This window comes from Oncorhynchus clarkii, chromosome 7 (genome assembly GCF_045791955.1).
Source record: "Oncorhynchus clarkii lewisi isolate Uvic-CL-2024 chromosome 7, UVic_Ocla_1.0, whole genome shotgun sequence".
In the NCBI taxonomy this organism is placed as follows: Eukaryota; Metazoa; Chordata; class Actinopteri; order Salmoniformes; family Salmonidae; genus Oncorhynchus; species Oncorhynchus clarkii.
Window position 1 is genome coordinate 54,461,243 of NC_092153.1, and position 20,918 is coordinate 54,482,160.

The 20,918-nt window shown below is 44.2% G+C and overlaps 1 protein-coding gene across 1 annotated transcript in view; it reads right to left on the minus strand.

Annotated features, from left to right (window-relative positions):
- Positions 1-20,918, minus strand: part of LOC139412616 (calmodulin-binding transcription activator 1-like) — a 126,304-nt gene that overhangs the window by 6,735 nt on the left and 98,651 nt on the right. Inside the window, exons 6-10 of the mRNA XM_071159310.1 lie at positions 19,509-19,580; positions 17,435-17,588; positions 9,595-11,510; positions 7,466-7,592; positions 7,157-7,291 (exon numbers count right to left, since the gene is read on the minus strand). Of these exons, the coding sequence (XP_071015411.1) occupies positions 7,157-7,291; positions 7,466-7,592; positions 9,595-11,510; positions 17,435-17,588; positions 19,509-19,580 (2,404 nt within the window). The remainder of the gene's footprint in view (positions 1-7,156; positions 7,292-7,465; positions 7,593-9,594; positions 11,511-17,434; positions 17,589-19,508; positions 19,581-20,918) is intronic.

Here is a 20,918-nt window from a genome sequence, read left to right on the forward strand (position 1 = left end):
CTCTCTCTCTCTCTTTCTCTCTCTCTCAGGATGCGGCACACACAGAGGAGGAGAAGAGGGTGGGACGACAACTGTGACATAAGAGCTCCTCCCCTTTAACACAACTACTACAGCCAATCAGAATGGAGCATAGCCTGCCAGCTACGCACGACAGAGAGCTCATCTGAATGAACAGAAAAACAAACTCAACATGTTGTGTTAGCTTCCCAAACAAATGCCTTAAGGTCAGTGTGTTAACATGGTCTGTCGTCACCCAAACATATTGGGTTCAATACCAGCTGGTTATACCACCACATTGCGTGGACAAAATTTTAGGGGGAATTTAGAAGTTTCTCTGTTCTATGTCTAGGCGGGTCTGTCTGGATTACTCCGATCTGTGTGGGTGTTGCATCAGTCTGCTGCATGTGGGACCTTGATCTCTCACCAGACACAGAGGAATCATGAATTATACTGACCCTCTTTGACTCTCCAATTGTGTGTGTCTCTGCATGTGTGTATCTACAGACTTGTGTGTCTCAGTCTCCAACCATGTTTGTGTTGCTCACAAGATATGTTTGTATGTGTGTCAGTCTCTTTCCTCCTACAGGGAGCCTATCTGTCTACTCCATAGGCTATACCCCTTTCCAACCCTTCTATGAGGTCCTCTGGGGCACTTCCAGTCACACACACAGCATGTCAGTGACAACAGCATGTCAAGGACAACACAGTACTTGGCGGTGGAGACATGACCACTGCTGACAACATGCTTGTTTCTATGTGTTAGTTTTTTTCAGTCGGGTATTTGTGGATGGCGGGAGGTCTGTTTAATTAGAGAAAAACTTGTTTTCCAGAACAGTTCAATTCTGTTCCAAGTTTTGACCCACTTTCTGCCCCTGTTCCTGCCCATCAGTCTTGGGATTTGTTCAATTGTTATATATTTCTTAAAGTAACCAGAATAAAAACTGTGAAACGTCACATTAGGAAATGATTTTCACCAGCCCACAGGCTTTCAGCACAACTCACAGCTAGTCTACAACTCGTGGCACTGTCCACTTCTCTTGGTGCTGAAATCAGAATGTGGGACCGCGCTTCATGCAACTTCGACTTGGTTCAGACCAGCTCGTAGCCTACTCCTACTCTCTGTTCAATTCACTCACTTATAGTTTACAAGTTATAATATAGTTCATTGCCCTAAATGTAGGCCTATGCCTTTGCGAAAAGTTAATAGACTAGGCTATAGAAGTCCCCCAACGGCATATATTGAGCTACACGGACAGTGGCTTATTGTAGTCCTTTGTTTGAGGTTGATTTATTCAGAGAGAAATAGAGAGAGAGCGAGACAAAGCGCAAGAGAGAGAGAGAGAGAGAGAGAGAGAGAGAAAGAGAGAGAGAGAGAGCGAGAGAGAGCAGCTCTTCCACAGCACACGTGTTACTTAGTTACTTAGTCATTGTGCTACCAGGCCAGCCAAGTTACACAACATAATATACAGGGGTTAGCCATTTACACACGTTTTAATACCTGTGCCGCAAGATGAGGGAATTTGACCTGGACTGTGTTGGCTGTGAGCCTTTACATGGTATATCATCTGTAATGACCAATGAAAGCAATGTAAACACACACAACTAACGACTTTCGAGATGATGCGAGCATGCATAGGCAGACATAGCCTACTATCAACACCACAGTCAGGTAGCCAAAGTGAATAATAGGATAAACTAAAATCCTCTAAATGGCTCCAGTCAAGACTCAACAGCGACCTCCGAGACATTCTGTGGCTCTTGCATTTTCAACACCAATTACGAGGTAAATGCACAAAACACCGACAACAGCTAAAAGTCTATTTTCTATTTAGTTTTCACATAATAGATAAGGCTACTAACCGGAAAGCTCAAATAGTTTCTCTGACGCTCTCTTTGTCCTTCTTCTTCTGTTTTACAGTTCCCTTTTAGTTTGAGGTGTGCGACGCTTGCTACCATGCAACATCAATAGAACAAAGTGGAAGAGGCGAGAGAGAGAGAGTCTCTACCCTCCCCTCCCATTTCGCGCCGTTTCTCTCCCCTAAAACCGTGAGAGGTGCGTAAACAGGGCAGACGTTCATTCTAATTGCGCCGCAGGGAAACAGACGCCGGAGTTAAATCTAACCATGGGGAGTTCCACGAGCTACCGGTGTCTCGGTCATCATCCGTGGGAGAAAAATAAACGAATCACAAGAGTCAGAGACAGTAGAATAACTTGACTGCCCGCTTTTCAAACAAAGGCACAGTGGAGAGACGAGAGTGAATTCAAGCAGGCGTGAGTAGGCTAATGCAAATATGCCTGGGTAGCCGTACTCTATCATTCTGATATTTGATCTCTTTGGTGCATTGTACAATTTTGGTAGGCTAGTTTATGACAACGAGCCTCAATATGGGGCGACCGACCATTGAAACAGGTTTAAACTAGGCTGCCGAGGCTACGCCTCTCTCTCATTTGGTCAATCTGTCGAGATTATGCTGGGAGCGACTATGCACAGATGGCTGCTCTATTAATCCCACCTCCAGCGCTCTAAAACGCTCTAAAATCTATTGCTATTCCGCTTTGTGTATCTTATGTGAGCGGAACCTGGTGAAGACCCATTACGGTTTACATTTAGCTGCAATAAAACAGACCGTCAACCTAACAAAACATTATGCGAGTGTTCTCTTTATGTGGACCGCAGCAGTGCGTCTTTCTGTAGACGCATTGCCGCACTGCCCCTCCCCCATCTCTCTCTCTCTCTCTCTCTCTCTCTCTCTCTCTCTGCATTGCGGGCGATAGCACAGGCCACAATAGCGTATCTATCACATAGACTGGAGCGAACGAGATGAAACACACACGCCCCTGAACTATACAGGGATTGAATAATTACAGCACCTTGTTGCACAGACTAGTGTTTGCAAGAGTGAATGTTTGTGTGAGAGGGAAAATTGAGTAGCAAACTAAATGTAACTACTTAGAGGTTCGTACAGTCAGGAAACCTTATTGTCATTCAATAATTGTCAGGATGTTGTACATGGTGAAAAACAACAAAACACACAGCAATCACATAAAACAAGGGTCTAACAAAGCCTATGACCAACAGGTGTTTAAAAACTTCATTTCAGTTCACATGACAGCAATTATACACAGGCTATATGTCTGTCCCCCACACAAAGGCTCCCTGGAGGCTGCAGTATAAAACATACAGTGCCAGTCAAAAGTTTGGACACACCTACTCATTCCAGATGTTTTCTTTATTTTTACTACTTTCTACATTGTAGATTAATAGAGAAGACATCAAAACTATACAATAACACATATGAATCATGTAGTAACCAAAAGTGTTAAACAAATCAAAATATATTTGAGATTCTTCAAAGAAGCCACCCTTTGTCTTGACAGCTTTGCACACTCTTGGCATTCTCTCAACCAGCTTCATGAGGTAGTCACCTGGAAAGCATTTAAATTAACAGGTGTGCCTTGTTAAAAGTTAATTTATGGAATGTCTTTCCTTCTTAATGTGTTTGAGCCAATCAGTTGTGTTGTGACAAGGTAGGGGTGGTATACAGAAGATATCCCTATTTGGTAAAAGACCAAGTCCATATTACGTCAAGAACAGCTCAAATAAGCAAAGAGAAACGATAGTCCATCATTACTATAAGACATTGAAGGTCAGTCAATCCAGAAAATGCCAAAAAACGTTGAAAGTTTCTTCAAGTGCAGTCACAAAAACCATCAAGCGCTATGATGAAACTGGCTCTCATGAGGACCGCCACAGGAAAGGAAGAGCCAGAGTTACCTCTGCTGCAGAGGATAAGTTCATTGGAGTTACCAGCCTCAGAAATTACAGCCCAAATAAATGCTTCACAGAGTTCAAGTAACAGACACATCTCAACATCAACTGTTCAGAAGAGACAGTGTGAATCAGGCCTACATGGTCAAATAGTTGCAAAGAAACCACTACTAAAAGACACAAATAAGAAAAAGAGACTTGCTTGGGCCAAGAAACACGAGCAATGGACATTAGACGGGTGAAAATCTGTCCTTTGGTCTGATGACTCCAAATTTGAGATTTTTGGTTCCAACTGCTGTGTCTTTGTGAGATGCAGAGTAAGTGAACGGATCAAATCATTTTTTTATATAGCCCTTCTTACATCAGCTGATATATCAAAGTGCTGTACAGAAACCCAGCCTGAAACCCCAAACAGCAAGCAATGCAGGTGTAGAAGCATGGTGGCTAGGAAAAACTCCATAGAAAGGCCAAAACCTAGGAAGAAACCTAGAAAGGAACCAGGCTATGATGATCTCTGCATGTGTAGTTCCCACCATGACGCATGGAGGAGGAGGTGTGATGGTGTGGCGGTGCTTTGCTGGGGACACTGTCAGTGATTTATTTAGAATTCAAGGCACACTTAACCAGCATGGCTACCACAGCCATCTGGTTTGTGCTTAGTGGGACTATCATTTGTTTTTCAACAGGACAATGACCCAACACATCTCCAGGCTGTGTAAGGACTATTTGACCAAGAAGGAGAGGGATGGAGTGCTGCATCAGATGACCTGGCCTCCACAATCACCCGACCTCAACCCAATTGAGATAGTTTGGCATGAGTTGGACCGCAGAGTGAAGGTAAAGCAGCCAACAAGTGCTCAGCACATGTAGGAACACCTTCAAGACTGTTGGAAAATCATTCCAGGTGAAGCTGGTTGACAGAATGCCAAGAGTGTGGAAAGTTGTCATCAAGGCAAAGGATGGCTACTTTGAAGAATCTAAAATCTAAAATATATTTTGATTGAACACTTTTAATAATTATTCCATATGTGTTATTTCATAGTTTGTATGTATTCACTATTATTCTACAATGTAGAAAATAGTACAAATAAAGAAAAACCCTTGAATAGGTGTGTCCAAACTTTCGGCTGGTACTGTTTTACAGGCTAAAATTAACAAGTCCCATCAGGCATAGTGGTAGAATGTCTCGCCTATGGAGAATAATGAACATTTTCCAGCCAGTGGCTCTAGTCTAGTGGTGCTGTCCATGGGGCTGAAACAGGCCTCTACATTTTCTGTCATTATGTGGAATCCACACTTTCAGACTCAACACTCACTCAGAGAGAGATTGTAAGAGAGTGTATCTGGTCCCAAAACACCCCTTGTCCCTATTCCTGTCCCCTATGTGACGTGTAAATCCAGGCCCCCATACAACATGGTGGAATCTCCCATCAAACCTATGGCATGATCAGCAACACACCAAAAATGCTATACTACATGCAGGAACCCAAATCTGTAGAAATATATTACATCCCTAGCCGGCTACCACCCGGTTACTCAACTCTGCACCTTATAGGCTGTTGCCCTATATACATACTGTAGACATGGAATCACTGGTCACTTTAATAATTATAACACTGCTTTACTCATCTCATATGTATATACTGTATTCTATTCTACTGTATTTTAGTCAATGCCACTCCGACATTGCTCGTCCTAATATTTATGTTTCTCCATTCCATTCTTTTACTTGTAGATTTGTGTGAATCGTTAGATACTACAGCACTGTTGGAGCCAGGAAAACAAGCATTTCGCTACACCCGCAATAACATCTGATAAATGTGTCTATGTGACCAATGCAATTTGATTTGATTTAAAACAGTAAATTGTCTGTCACGTTCTGACCTTAGTTCTGTTATTATATCTTTGTATTAGTATGGTCAGGGCGTGAGTTGGGTGGGCAGTCTGTTTGTTTTTCTATGTTGGTTTTTGAGTTCGGCCTAGTATGGTTCTCAATCAGAGGCAGCTGTCAATTGTTGTCTCTGATTGAGAATCATACTTAGGTAGCCTGGGTTTCACTTTTGGGTTGTGGGTGTTTGTTTTCCGTGTTGTATATTCACGTCATCGTTTGTTGTTTTGTTCGAGTGTTCTATTGTCTTGATTAAAAAACATTATGGACACCTACCACGCTGCGCATTGGTCCTCCGATCCTTCTTGCTACTGAGATCCCTTACATTGTCTAAACACTCTGTTTCACCCTTGGTACTAGCATCTGAGAAGAGGATTCCTCATCACAGCTACATAAGGCATCATAACATCTGTCATAGAGTGGCACGTATGCACGTAAAGTGCGCACCAGGGTTTCCGTTAGCTGGTCAGACAGTGCTAGAGCTGCTGTAGCTCCTCAGCTCGATGCTGTTGGAGTGAAATGGGCTTTTATTGCGCAACAATTCTATATGCAATCGTGTGTTCAAAATAGTTTTGATGGCCACGATTAAAAAGAGCTACTATTTTTATTTCTCAACTGATAATTGAAGCACGCTTCCTATTCACCATTCAAATGAATACACAAAGGTAGGCAGGCTATCAGCACATCCTCTACCACTTTGCAATGTGAGCCAGAGGCAGTATGCATTTTGAAAACATATACTTAATTGTTTGAAACCTGAATGTTTTACTTCAAATTATGGGGCATGTCTTACCTTATAGAAACATGAAGGAAATGATTTTATGCCATTGAAACTAGCATCTCTCTCCTGTTCCATTGGTTTTCATATCAACTTTCCTTTGTTGTCCAGAAGCCAAAGGCACAATCCTAGTCATATTATCAACCCAGCCTAGTTGTCACATCTTTAGAAACTTAGAAAGTTGGGGAATCTAAAAGAGATTTAAAACTCTGTCCCACATGGAACCGCTTGCATCAGGTGCACTGTTTAGAATGGTGTTTTCCTGCAGATTGCATTTTGGCAAATTACATTGTATTGGCTGCTTCATTACAGGAGTTGCATGTTCTGTTAAGATGAATGACCATAATCTACATGTGATTTCAGTCATTCTGAGCACTGGGGGTGGACACCCTAGCCAGGATACCAGGGTTAACATCTCTACTCTTATAAGTGCCATGGGATATTTAGTGACCACAGAGAGTCGGGACACCCCTTTAACGTCCCATCTGAAAGACAGCACCCTACACAGGGCACTGTCCCCAATCACTGCCTTGGCAAATTGGGATATTTTTTGGGGGACCAGAGGAAGAGTGCCTCCAATATCACCTCCAACAGAATCTGGTCTCCCATCCAGGGACTGACCAGGACCAACCCTGCTTAGCTTCAGAGACAAGCCAGCAGTAGGATGCAGGATGGTATACACTCATGTACGCACACACACACACACAAACATTGACTTACCGTCCAGGGACAACCAGTCGTGTTGTGAGGAGGGCAGGGCGGGCAAGTCTCGAGCTTTATACTCAAACACCACAGAGGAAGAGATCACATCTCCACCCATAGCCACCTGCAGCATCACCAAACCTGTTTCATGGGCTAAGACACACACACGCACACACACCCACACACACACACACACACACACACACACACACACACACACACACACACACACACACGGGTTGGGATTAGTAATAGAGTGTGTGCATGAGAAAGTAGTTTGCTGAGTGTATGCATGTCTCTGTGTGTGTGTGTGTGTGAGTGTGTTACCAGGGCAGTAGCAGCGCAGTACTCCTGGCTGTATGAGAGCAGCTGGGACACTGATGTGGTCAAACAGACAGCTGTACTCCCTGCTGGCCTCCAGCCAGGGACCTGTTATCAACACCTTCACCCCACCCTGAAACAAAGACACAGTCACATGCAGTGATGTTGTGTGTGTGTCAAAGCGTCCAAGGGGATGACGCCACTCTGTATGTTCTCTTTCTTAGTGTCTCCCCAGTCTCAGTCTGACCCTCTTCCCACTGGGCACTGACATCAATGCTGAGCCACAGACCGTGTGTGTGTGTCTCAGGTCATTAATGTCTCAGAGGATCTACGTCAGACTCTTACTGCGTACAGACAGACGTTGGCCTTATGAGTTATATGGTTGCTGATAGTTCATGTACAGTGCCTTGCGAAAGTATTCGGCCTCCTTGAACTTTGCGACCTTTTGCCACATTTTAGGCTTCAAACATAAAGATATAAAACTGTATTTTTTTGTGAAGAATCAACAACAAGTGGGACACAATCATGAAGTGGAACGACATTTATTGGATATTTCAAACTTTTTTAACAAATCAAAAACTGAAAAATTGGGCGTGCAAAATTATTCAGCCCCCTTAAGTTAATACTTTGTAGCGCCACCTTTTGCTGCGATTACAGCTGTAAGTCGCTTGGGGTATGTCTCTATCAGTTTTGCACATCGAGAGACTGACATTTTTCCCCATTCCTCCTTGCAAAACAGCTCGAGCTCAGTGAGGTTGGATGGAGAGCATTTGTGAACAGCAGTTTTCAGTTCTTTCCACATATTCTCGATTGGATTCAGGTCTGGACTTTGACTTGGCCATTCTAACACCTGGATATGTTTATTTTTGAACCATTCCATTGTAGATTTTGCTTTATGTTTTGGATCATTGTCTTGTTGGAAGACAAATCTCCGTCCCAGTCTCAGGTCTTTTGCAGACTCCATCAGGTTTTCTTCAAGAATGGTCCTGTATTTGGCTCCATCCTTCTTCCCATCAATTTTAACCATCTTCCCTGTCCCTGCTGAAGAAAAGCAGGCCCAAACCATGATGCTGCCACCACCATGTTTGACAGTGGGGATGGTGTGTTCAGCTGTGTTGCTTTTACGCCAAACATAACGTTTTGCATTGTTGCCAAAAAGTTCAATTTTGGTTTCATCTGACCAGAGCACCTTCTTCCACATGTTTGGTGTGTCTCCCAGGTGGCTTGTGGCAAACTTTAAACAACACTTTTTATGGATATCTTTAAGAAATGGCTTTCTTCTTGCAACTCTTCCATAAAGGCCAGATTTGTGCAATATACGACTGATTGTTGTCCTATGGACAGAGTCTCCCACCTCAGCTGTAGATCTCTGCAGTTCATCCAGAGTGATCATGGGCCTCTTGGCTGCATCTCTGATCAGTCTTCTCCTTGTAGGAGCTGAAAGTTTAGAGGGACGGCCAGGTCTTGGTAGATTTGCAGTGGTCTGATACTCCTTCCATTTCAATATTATCGCTTGCACAGTGCTCCTTGGGATGTTTAAAGCTTGGGAAATATTTTTGTATCCAAATCCGGCTTTAAACTTCTTCACAACAGTATCTCGGACCTGCCTGGTGTGTTCCTTGTTCTTCATGATGCTCTCTGCGCTTTTAACGGACCTCTGAGACTATCACAGTGCAGGTGCATTTATACGGAGACTTGATTACACACAGGTGGATTGTATTTATCATCATTAGTCATTTAGGTCAACATTGGATCATTCAGAGATCCTCACTGAACTTCTGGAGAGAGTTTGCTGCACTGAAAGTAAAGGGGCTGAATAATTTTGCACGCCCAATTTTTCAGTTTTTGATTTGTTAAAAAAGTTTGAAATATCCAATAAATGTCGTTCCACTTCATGATTGTGTCCCACTTGTTGTTGATTCTTCCCCCCAAAAATACAGTTTTATATCTTTATGTTTGAAGCCTGAAATGTGGCAAAAGGTCGCAAGGCACTGTATACTAGTGTAATCTATACACTACTTCCTATGTCTATGTAGCTACTTTGGGTGATATATCCATTCAGAAGCTAGGGAATTGGAAGTTGGGCTTCAAGATGTAAGAGGTCAGAGGTTAAGGGTTAGGTACTAGTGACTCACCTCTGGGTAAGACCACTCGGGGGAGTAGTCTGTCACCCCAAAAAGCCTCCCCGTCTCTGGCAGCAATCTCAGAGGTCCCTGCTCCACCTCTGAACCCTGAATGGGGGCTGCTCCTGCCTCCTGGCCCTCTCCAACCTCCTCCTGGGGCATCAGAGCAGGGGTGTAGAGTGCACTGCCTCCTGTCCCGGCCACCGCCCCCCCTCCACCCCCCTCAACAGAGATGAAGTCATTGATGAGGTCAGAGAACTGGTTTCCAAACGATGCCTCAAAGCCTTCCAGGCTGATGCCCCCGCCTGCCCCCTCAGCTCCCCCAGCCTCACCTACACCTGGCTGGGGAAGAGTAGAGCTGTACAACCCCCCCTCCATGGCTGCTCCAGCTAGAGACTGAGGACTGTCCACCACTGCGCTGTTAACTCCTGCATCCCTGACCCCGTTACTGAAAATATATTTCTCTCCTATTTCTTGTCCCCCCTCTACTCCCCCACTCTTGGTTGTTGGCTGTAGGTAGTGATCTCCACCTCTCCCAACACCAGTGTTGTTTCTGTAGACCTCATGCTGTTCCCCAGGATTGAGGAGTAACTCTGCCCTCTTCTGTGTCTCTTTCTCTGGGGACGTCACCTTCCCAGGTCCTCTGGTGCTCAGCTGGTCTTTTCTCATCTCCTGCCCCCTTACAGGAAAGCTACCCAGCCCCACTAGACCCCCCTGGCTGCTTTCCTCACTGTGGCCATGTTGGTCTGGTGAGGGTTGGTGGAGGTATGTGTGAGGGTCTCCGTTGGTGCCTGTAGAGTCAGTCTGTGGTATGGTAGATAGGCCCAGATAAGCCTGGGTCTCGCCTGAGTTCTGGCCCGTCTCAGAGGCACAGATCTGGGGCTGGGTGGCCTGGGTGAGGGGGGTCTTAGGGGAGGCCTGCAAGAAGAGACTGGGGGAGTGTTGGTGTATCTGCTGTGCCAAGCTCTGGGCGCAGGCTGATGACATCACAGCACTGAAGTCCATTTGCTCCAGTGTGGTGCTAGGGCTCAGGCCCGTCCCCTCGCCAGCGTACCCGCTCTGATTATCCAGCGGCTGCTCCAGGGGAGTATCTTCGGTCTTGATGTTTACGAGCGTGGCGTTGAATACATAGCCGTTAGCCGTTAGTGACTGTGGAGAGCAGCGGAGCCCCCCCTCACTATTACAGCTACCTTCCTCGGCCTTACCCCCTCCTCCCCCGTATGTTTGGCCCTGCTTGGGGTTGTTGAGGAAGCAGTCTGGGTCAAAGTTCATGCTGGTCTCAAGAAGGTTGACTCCAGAACCTCCGGCATCCAGACTGCTGGAGAGGACCAACTCCCCCCCTTCCTCTGCTAACCCCACCCCCCCAGGGAACTCAAAGCGCTGGGTGTCTGGGGCAACAGCCAGTAGAATCCCAGTGGTGGTAGCGTCATGGGTGGAGCCAATCAGGTGGGCGTGTTCTGTGGTGTACACGGAATCCCCTGTTACAGTGGCAACCTCGGACATGAACACAGCAGCAGAGCTCTGTGATAGGCTGCTGGCCAGGCCGAGGGCAGGACTGTCTGCAGTAATGTCGCTGGTGATTGACAGTGGGGAGCTCTGTGTGGTGTCGGGAACCTCCACCTGATTGGTGGATGTGGAGGAGACTTCCATGCTGCTCTGGGGAAGCAGGGAGGGTTTTGGCAGCCTTCCATTCTTCTTCTCCCCCCCTCCTCTGCTCCTGGCCCCCACTCCAGGACTGGGCTCTGTCTGCCCCTCAGACACATCACTGTTCTGCACCTCTGTCCCAGACCCTGTCCCTGTCCCAGACCCTGTCCCTGTCCCAGCCCCTGTCCCAGTCCCATCCCCTGTCCCTGTCTTTGCTTCTAATTTGGGGGAGATAATGCGGTGTTTGGCTGTGGAGCATTTCTGGTGCAGGCTACTCCCGGCACCTGGGAGAGAGGACAGAGAGATGGAGAGGGAAAGAAGGAGGGGTGAAAAGGACAGAGAGATGGAGAGGGGGAGAAGGAGGGGTGGAAAGGACAGAGAGATGGAGAGGGGGAGAAGGACGGGAGGAAAGGACAGAGACAGGGATTGATATACAGTATATCACTGTTATACACTACATAATTTATAATGTCACAAACCATTTACAAGCCACAAAACACAAATACAGAGACAACATCTCGTCACTTCATGTTATCAAGTATTGATCACATAGTTTGAACATTACCACCTGTCAATTTCAGAGGGGAATTAAATCTGTTTTAACAATTAAGTTGAATATATTCTAGTTTACCTGTTCGATCCTTTATGTTTCTCTCATGGCCCTGAGAACTTAGTGCACCTGTGTCAAACTCCGGTCCTTGAGGGCAGAGTGTCTGCAGGTTTTCACTCCTCTCTTGTACTTGATTGATAAATTTAGGTAATTGATTAGTTTGGAACTCCTCATCACCTGGCTTTCTAGGTCTTAATTGGACATAGATCTAAAGGAAATAACAAAAGCCAGCAGACAAACGGCCCTCCAGGAATGTAGTTTGACACCAAGGCCTTAGAGCAGGGTTCCCCCCACAATTCCAAAGTATTCTCTAGCATAATATAAAGTATGTATACACCTTGACTTTTTCCACATGTTGTTGTGTTGCAGCCTGAATTCAAAATGGATAAATGTTTTCTCTCTCGCCCATTTACACACAATAACCCATAATGACAAACGTATTGAAAATGAAATACAGAAATATTTAATTTACATACAGTAATACTGAACTTATTTAGGCTTGCCATAGCAAAGAGGTTGAATACTTATTGACCCAAGACATTTCAGCTTTGTTAACATTTCTAAAAACATAATTCCACTTTGACATTATGGGGTATTGTGTGTATACCAGTGACAAAAAACATCAACATTTAATAAGTTTTAAATCCAGGCTGTTACACAACAAAATGTGGAAAAAGTCAAGGGGTGTGAATACTTTCTGAAGGTACTGTATGTGATTGTATACAAATGTACGCAAGGTTTGAAATGATTATGTTTTAGTCAAATATTTGATCTGTTTGGGCTTCTTGATGTCAATATGCAGTCTACAAATGATTTGTAATTATGTTCCTGCCCCCTGACCATCCGCTCAAGAAAAAATTGTAAATCTAGTAGATGCTACCTGCCTTAGAGCAGTGATTCGCAAGCTGTGGGGCGGGTTCCCAAAACTCACTCCAGCTTTCAACATACTCTTGAAAGTTGTAATAGTAGAATGCACAAGGTTAAATTTCAAAATTGTGTGGTGCATCATCAGTTTTCCTCTTGTCATGTCATTGCAGACCTTAGAGAGCTATTTATTTACAACCTGTCAGAAATGTCCAGATCAACTAGCCCATGTAAGCTACATTTTTTTAGCTATTTATTTACAACCTGTCAGAAATGTCCAGATCAACTAGCCCATGTAAGCTACCTTCTTTTAGCTATTTATTTACAACCTGTCAGAAATGTCCAGATCAACTAGCCCATGTAAGCTACTTTTTTTTTTTTGCTATTTAGCTTTTAGCGTTCTTTTGCCTATAGATTTTATTGTAATGTTTGAGTCCCTCAAATATCACATTAATACACATCCGTAGTTTTAAAATGGCAAAATGTTCTCTCCACCAACAAGAGGGGTATGAACAGTTTGTGTCACAAACAGTGCCCATAGAAATAAACATGGATTGCGCTCGGGGGGGGGGGGGGGGGGGGGACCTCTCACTCAACATCTATAGCCTATTATAGCTTATTATTGAACAACCTACAGCACCCGATGTCACAGGAAGGCCAAAAAGGTCATCAAGGACAACAACCACTTGAGCCACTGCCTTGAGCCACTTGAGCCACTGCCCGCTATCATCCAGAAGGCGAGGTCAGTACAGGTGCATCAAAGCGGGGACAGAGACTGAAAAACAGCTTCTATCTCAAGGCCATCAGACTGTTAAACAGCCATCAGTTGCACCTTAGAGGCTTCTGCCCTATATACTGTACATAGACTTGAAATCACTGGCCACTTTAATAATGGAACACTAGTCACTTTAATAATGTTTACATATTTTGCATTACTCATCTTATATGTATATAGTGTATTCTATTCTATTCTAATGTATTTTAGTCTAGGCCACTCCGACATTGCTCGTCCAAATATCTATATATTCTTAATTCCATTCCTTTACTGAAAATGTGTGTGTATTGTTGTGAAATTGTTAGATATTACTTGTTAGATATTACTGAACTGTTGGAGCTAGAAACACAAACATTTCGCTACAACTGCAATAATCTTTTATTTATTTAACCTTTATTTAACTAGGCAAGTCAGTTATTAACAAATTCTTATATACAATGGCAGCCTACCAAAAGGCAAAAGGCCGGGAACGAGGGCTGGGATAAAAAAATAAATTATAATAATAAATTATATATATAGTATATATGACAAAACACACATCACGACAAGAGACAACACAACACTACATAAAGAGAGACCTAAGACAACAACATAGCATGGCAGCAACACATGACAACACAGCATGGTAGAAACACAACATGACAACAACATGGTAGCAACACAACATGGTAGCAGCACAAAACAGGGTACAAACATTATTGGGTACAGACAACAGCACAAAGGGAAAGAAGGTAGAGACAACAATACATAACGCAAAGCAGCCACAACTGTCAGTAAGAGTGTCCATGATTGAGTCTTTGAATGAAGAGATTTGTATAAAACTGTCCCGTTTGAGTGTTTGTTGCAACTCGTTCCAGTCACTAGCTGCAGCGAACTGAAAAGAGGATGTGTGTGCTTTGGGGACCTTTAACAGAATGTGACTGGCAGAACGGTGTTGTATGTGGAGGATGAGGGCTGCAGTAGATATCTCAGATAGGGGGGAGTGAGGCCTAAGAGGGTTTTATAAATAAGCATCAACCAGTGGGTATTGCGATGGGTATACGAAGATGACCAGTGTACAGGGGAGTATAGAGTGCAGTGATGTGTCCTATAAGGAGCATTGGTGGTAAATCTGATGGCCGAATGTTACAGAATATCTAGCCGCTCGAGAGCACTCTTACCTGCCAATCTATAAATTATGTCTCCGTAATCTAGCATGGGTAGGATGGACATCTGAATCAGGGTTAGTTTGGCAGCTGGGATGAAAGAGGAGCGATTACGATAGAGGAAACCAAGTCTAGATTGAACTTTAGCTTGCAACTTTGATATGTGCTGAGAGAAGGACAGTGTACCATCTAACCATACTTCCAAGTAACTGTATGAGGTGACTACCTCAAGCTCTAAACCCTCAGAGGTAGTAATCACACCTGTGGGGAGAGGGGCATTATTCTTACCAAACCACATGACCTTTGTTTTGGAGGTGTTCAGAACAAGGTTAAGGGTAGAGAAAACTTGTTGGACACTAAGAAAGCTTTGATCATTTCACACAAAATCCGGGGTGGGGCCAGCTGAGTGTAAGACTGAATCATCTGCATGTAAATGGAAGAGAGAGCGTTCTACTGCCTGAGCTATGTTTTTGATGTAAATTGCGAAGAGCGTGGGGGCTAGGATTGAGCCTTGGGATACTCCCTTGGTGACAGGCAGTGGCCGAGACAGCAGATGTTCTGACTTCATACACTGCACTCTTTGAGAGAGGTAGAGAGCAGAAATCAGTGAAGCAGATATCAGAGCACAAGTCAGAATTGGGGCTAGCAACAGTAGATGGGCTAGGGTGTACATGCACATTTCCAGATATCATCAACAGTAATACAATCAATAATATCTGATAAACATGTGTATGTGACCAATAAAATTTGATTTGATGTTCCCCAATGCTGGAAAAGGGGCCTGAGCGGAAAAGTTTGGTGACCCTTGCTAGACGAAGAGCTAAATGAGATACAGTGTGAGGGTGCCACCATGTGTTGAAAGTGTGAACTACACACTGAATTGATGTACACCAGGGGGTGTCAGACTCATTTTGTCCTGGGGCTAGGGGGACACATTTTCTCTCTTTCTTGAGGTCTGGAGGGCTGCAATGCAAATTGGGTATATTGCCTTGCCGTCAAAAGACACAAAAACACAATGGACATGTTTACATTTACGTCCATTATCATTTCATTTCAGGACTCAAAGGCCAGCATTGCCTGAACAGAAAGGATTTATTAAGCAGATGTTGACTTATCAACTGTATGCAAGTATTCTCTGTTTTGATCTTGCCAACTCCCAGTGTCACACCTCTGAGAAGCTGAGGTGTTGTTGTCTTTACAGGTCTGTAGTCCTACCTGATTGTAGGTTAACTTTACAGTAATACTATTGTGACCAACAGTTCAGATTTTGAATCCAAACAACTCAGATGTTGTAAAAGGGTATAAGATTTATTGTCTTTCTTTTTTTCCCCTGACTTTCTGTGGTGAGATATAAACTGTATTTCTTTCTCTCTCCCTCTCCCATCAGCTATGGGCCAAGGCACAAGCCATGGTTTCCTTGTCTCTCTCTCTCTCCCTCTGTGATCATGCTTAGAATAATTCCTTGTCTCTCTCTCTCGCTCCCTCTGTGATCATGCTTAGAATAATGCCTTGAAATGCTTTCTAGTTTAAGTTTATGCCTTGTAAATGTAATAATTCATTTTTCAAAGTAATTAAATACACTTGTATTTAGAATTCCATTCTCAGATATTTGTGAATTTGGTTATTTTTAACATTTTATTTAACCTTTATTTAACTATGCAAGTCAGTTAAGAACAAATTCTTATTTACAATGACGGCCTACCAAAAGGCCTCCTGCAAATAGGATTGCCTATTACTGTAACTCAACTGTAGTCTAATGCATATTGCTATTCATCTTATGGAGTCAGATAAACATTTTAATAGGCTAATAGCTTAGTCTTATTACGATTCGCATGTGAGGTATATATGATATGCATATAGGATAAATATTACCACACAACACAGACACATTAGAAACGGACTGACACTGAAATCCAAGGCTGTTGGGTGCATAAATGCAACTCACACATCTCAACACAGACAGTGCTGGTCCCAGAGAGAGCAATCCTCTGGGTTTGTAACAAACTAGAACTCTCTCTAACTCACACTCACTCATGAATAATGCATGCTGGGTATTTTGAACAGATGCTCCTCGCCCCCTTGTGTCTCCCCCCTGTGTCGGAGGACAGACGGTACACACACACACACACACACACACACACACACACACACACACACACACACACACACACACACACACAGAGTTTTGTACAGCTAACCTTGTGGCGACATACAATTCAGTCCCATTCAAAATCCAATTTTCCTTAACCCCTAAACCTAACCCATACCCTTACACTAAACCTAAACTGAAAACCTAACTCTAGCTCCTCACCTTAAAACTATACATAAACCTAATTCTCACCCTAACCTTAAATCCCACAGAAATAGCATTTGACCTTGTGGGGACTAACAAAATGTCCCCAGTTGTTCAAATTTTTGTTAGTTTACTATTCTTGTGGGGACTTCTGGTATAAACAAACACACACACACACACACACACACACACACACACACACACGCAATGCCTCTGCCTGCAGTCTCTTTTATTGCCACTGAGGGGCAGTGTGGTTCCGTTAAAGTCAAACTGACTCAGAAGAGAGAGGAACAGTAGATTTGGATGGAGATTTGGAACTAGACTCACAGCTCTCATATAACCATGACAACTCATGTGCTAAATAATTTAATGACATAAAATATAAAATAAGTTATCAGGGTTTATTCAATTGGATATAGAAAGATATGTGCTTTGTAGAATAGACTTGGCTTCCTTATGAGTGCAAGGTGAGGAGATGAAGTTTTAAAGGGGCTAGAGGTCAGGGGTTAAATGTGACTCACACATGGGTTTGAGCTGTCCAATGAGCTCCTCCTTGCTCCACTTGGCCCACTCCTTCCTGTCTGTGTTGATGGAGCAGAGGACAGGCCCACACGGCTTCCCACTGTCGTCCACCGCTGGAACGTTCAGGTAGTGTACCAACACTATGTCTGGGTTCTACACAGAGAGGGAAGAGATTTATAAAATAAACCTTCATTGGGGGAGAGAGGGGGGATGGAGGGAGAAAGAACTAGAGAGGGTGGGAATGAGAGTGTTAAACAAATCAAAATATATTTTATATTTGAGATTCTTCAAAGTAGCCACCCTTTGCCTTGATTACAGCTTTTCACACTCTTGGCATTTTCTCAACCAGCTTCATCACCTGGAATGCTTTCAATTAACAGGTCTGTCTTGTTAAAAGTTAAGTTGTGGAATTTCTTTCCTTCTTAATGTGCTTGAGCTAATCAGCTGTGTTGTGACAAGGTATGGGTGGTATACAGAAGATAGCCCTATTTGGTAAAATACCATATTATGGCAAGAACAGCACATGAAGGTCAGTCAATCTGGAACATTTCAAGATTTTGCAAGTGCAGTCGCAAAAAGCAAACTTTTAACTGGGTTATTTCATAGTTTTTATGTTTTCACTATTATTCTACAATGTAGATGAGATGGTCCTAGGAGAAGGTGGGAGAGAGGGAGCGAGGGAAAAGGAAAGTAGAGGATAAAGAGGTCAGGCATTGAGTGTCAGAGGAGAGATTCTCACCTGCCATTTCAAAGTTTGAACAGCTAAAGCCCCCTCAACCCTGCTGTGTGTGTATGTGAGTGGTTGTGTGTGTTTTCAACCCTCATTCGCTACAGGTCCCTCATCTCTGGCTCCAGGAGTGTATGAAAGATTCAGCACACACAGGTATGGTTCCTACCCTGCTGGGTGAGAGGGAGTGTGCGTGTGTGGGGATGAGTATGTATGTGTGTGCGTGTACAAGCATGGTTAAAGACCCATCATGTTGCCTGTCCTCAGTTTGACTATGGCCCTCTGACCATCTTTAACTTGAGCAGAGGAGTGAGATGAGTGAGTGGAGTGAGAGGAGTGAGATGAGGGAGTGGAGTGAGAGGAGTGAGATGAGGGAGTGAGATGAGGGAGAGGAGTGAAATGAGGGAGTGAGATGAGTGAGATGAGGGAGATGAGGGAGTGAGATGAGGGAGAGGAGTGACATGAGAGGAGGGAGATGAGTGAGATGAGGGAGTGAGATGAGGGAGTGGAGTGACATGAGAGGAGGAAGAAGAGTGAGATGAGGGAGTGAGATGAGGGAGTGGAGTGAGATGAGTGAGATGAGGGAGTGAGATGAGTGAGATGAAGGAGTGAGATGAGTGAGATGAGGGAGAGGAGTGACATGAGAGGAGGGAGAGGAGTGAGATGAGGGAGAGGAGTGAGGTGAGAGGAAGAGGGTGAAGAGTGAGAGGAGGGAGAGGAGTGAGATGAGGGAGAGGAGTGAGAGGAGGGGAGGAGGGAGAGGAGGGAGATGAGGGGAGGAGGGAGAGGAGTGAGAGGAGTGAGTGTGTTCCAATGTCATTGTGACTGAGGCCGTATTTCTGTCCCTCATATGAGCAGCAGAGTGAAGCAAACATTAATAACACACCTCATACACAGGGGAGAGCAGGGTCCGTGTATGTGTGTGTGTGTGTGTGTGTTTCCTTGAAAAGCCAGGCAGGGAGTACACCACATACAGAGAAGTGTGTCTACTTTTCCAGCCCAGTGGAGTCTGGCTAGGTCAGAGTCAGATATACAAATAGATAGAGATGACAACACCAACCAGGCACATTCTGGGAGTTCAACTTTGTTGACATTGCAGTTACTAATTCAATACAAGCATAAGATCTGGGTACCATGTTGCTGCCTCTGGGGATTCCTTTTCCACTCACCCATCCATTCATGATGTGTACAGTCGACTCCTGATAAGTGCACATTGGATCAGTGTCAGACATTACTTTCACTTGCCCCTAGTGTCAGCAAGCTCCAGTTCAGTGCATGCGTTCACAACAGTAATAGAGGTTATAATGAGTCAAATGTATTGTGGTTGTATGGTGGGAGGGGCTTACCTGGAGCAGCCAATAGCATCTGCGATGAAAGGTAGGGATGATGGAGGAGTGGACATAACAGCCATACAGACACTGAGAGAGAGAGAGAGGACATGGTAAGAGTTAAACACAAACACGCACACACGCACACACACACACACACACACACACACACACACACACACACACATACACACACACACACACACACACACACACACACACACACACACACACACACACACACACACACACACTTTTTGGGGACCAACAATTGATTCCCATTCAAAATCCTATGTCCCCTAACCCTGAACCTAACCCTTACCTTAACCTTAAACCCTAATTCTAACCCTAACCCCTAAATATAAAATAGCCCTTTTCCAAGTGTGGACCTGCAAAATGTCCTCACTTCCCTTAAACCAATTTTTGTTGGTTTACTATTCTTGTGAATACTTCCGGTTCTCACAAGTATAACTTGTACACACACACACACACACACACACACACACACACACACACACACACAGTCATGTTCGGCTGTACCTATCTGCCATGACAGTGCATCATGTTCAAAAGGTGTGGAGGATGAAGATTTTAACAAAGCCTGCAATGTACAATCCTACTAGCAGAGGATGATGTCACACAATCAGAGAGAGAAAGAGGGAGAAAGGAGAAAGAGAGGGATGAGGCATGATAGTGGTGACGACCTTGATGGTTACCCCCCTTTTCTCTCTTCCTCTCTCTTCTCTCTGTAGCCAAAGGCAGAGTGCATTTCCATAAATTTCCATTCTGTATGAGGGTCTATCTACCCCACAGGCTTGTTTCTCTTCTTCATCATCCCTCTTTCTTCTCTCTTTTTTTCTCAATCCCTCTCTGTCCCTTTATCCCTTCCTCCCTCTCTCTTGGTCATTCCCTCTCTTTTTATGTCTGTCACACTCCTCACTCGCCGCTTGCGTACTATTTCTGCTGAATAATCAATTACAGAGCTGTAGCATGTGACTCACACATATACATGGGCACACACGCACACACACACACACCATTGCCTTGAGACTCGATCGATACTCCTCTCTGTTCCTGTCGAAGGAGGCATTGACATCATCTTTGGCCTGAAGCCAAACACACACTTATCCTACAGAGAGGGTGTGTGTGTGTGTGTGTGTGTGTGTGTGTGTGTGTGTGTGTGTGTGTGTGTGTGTGTGTGTGTGTGTGTGTGTGTATTGGTAACATAAGAAACAGCTAGGGGAGGATGTTAGAGACTGATTCACAAACGGAGAGAGAGGGAGAGCAGGAGCGAGAGCTCAATCCAGTCAATCCATCCCACGCTCTTCCCTTTTTCCATCTCATTAACCTTTTTTCTTATTTTCACCTCACATCCCTTCATCTCTCCTCCCTCTCTTTCCCTTGCCCTCCAATTCCTCTACTTTGAGT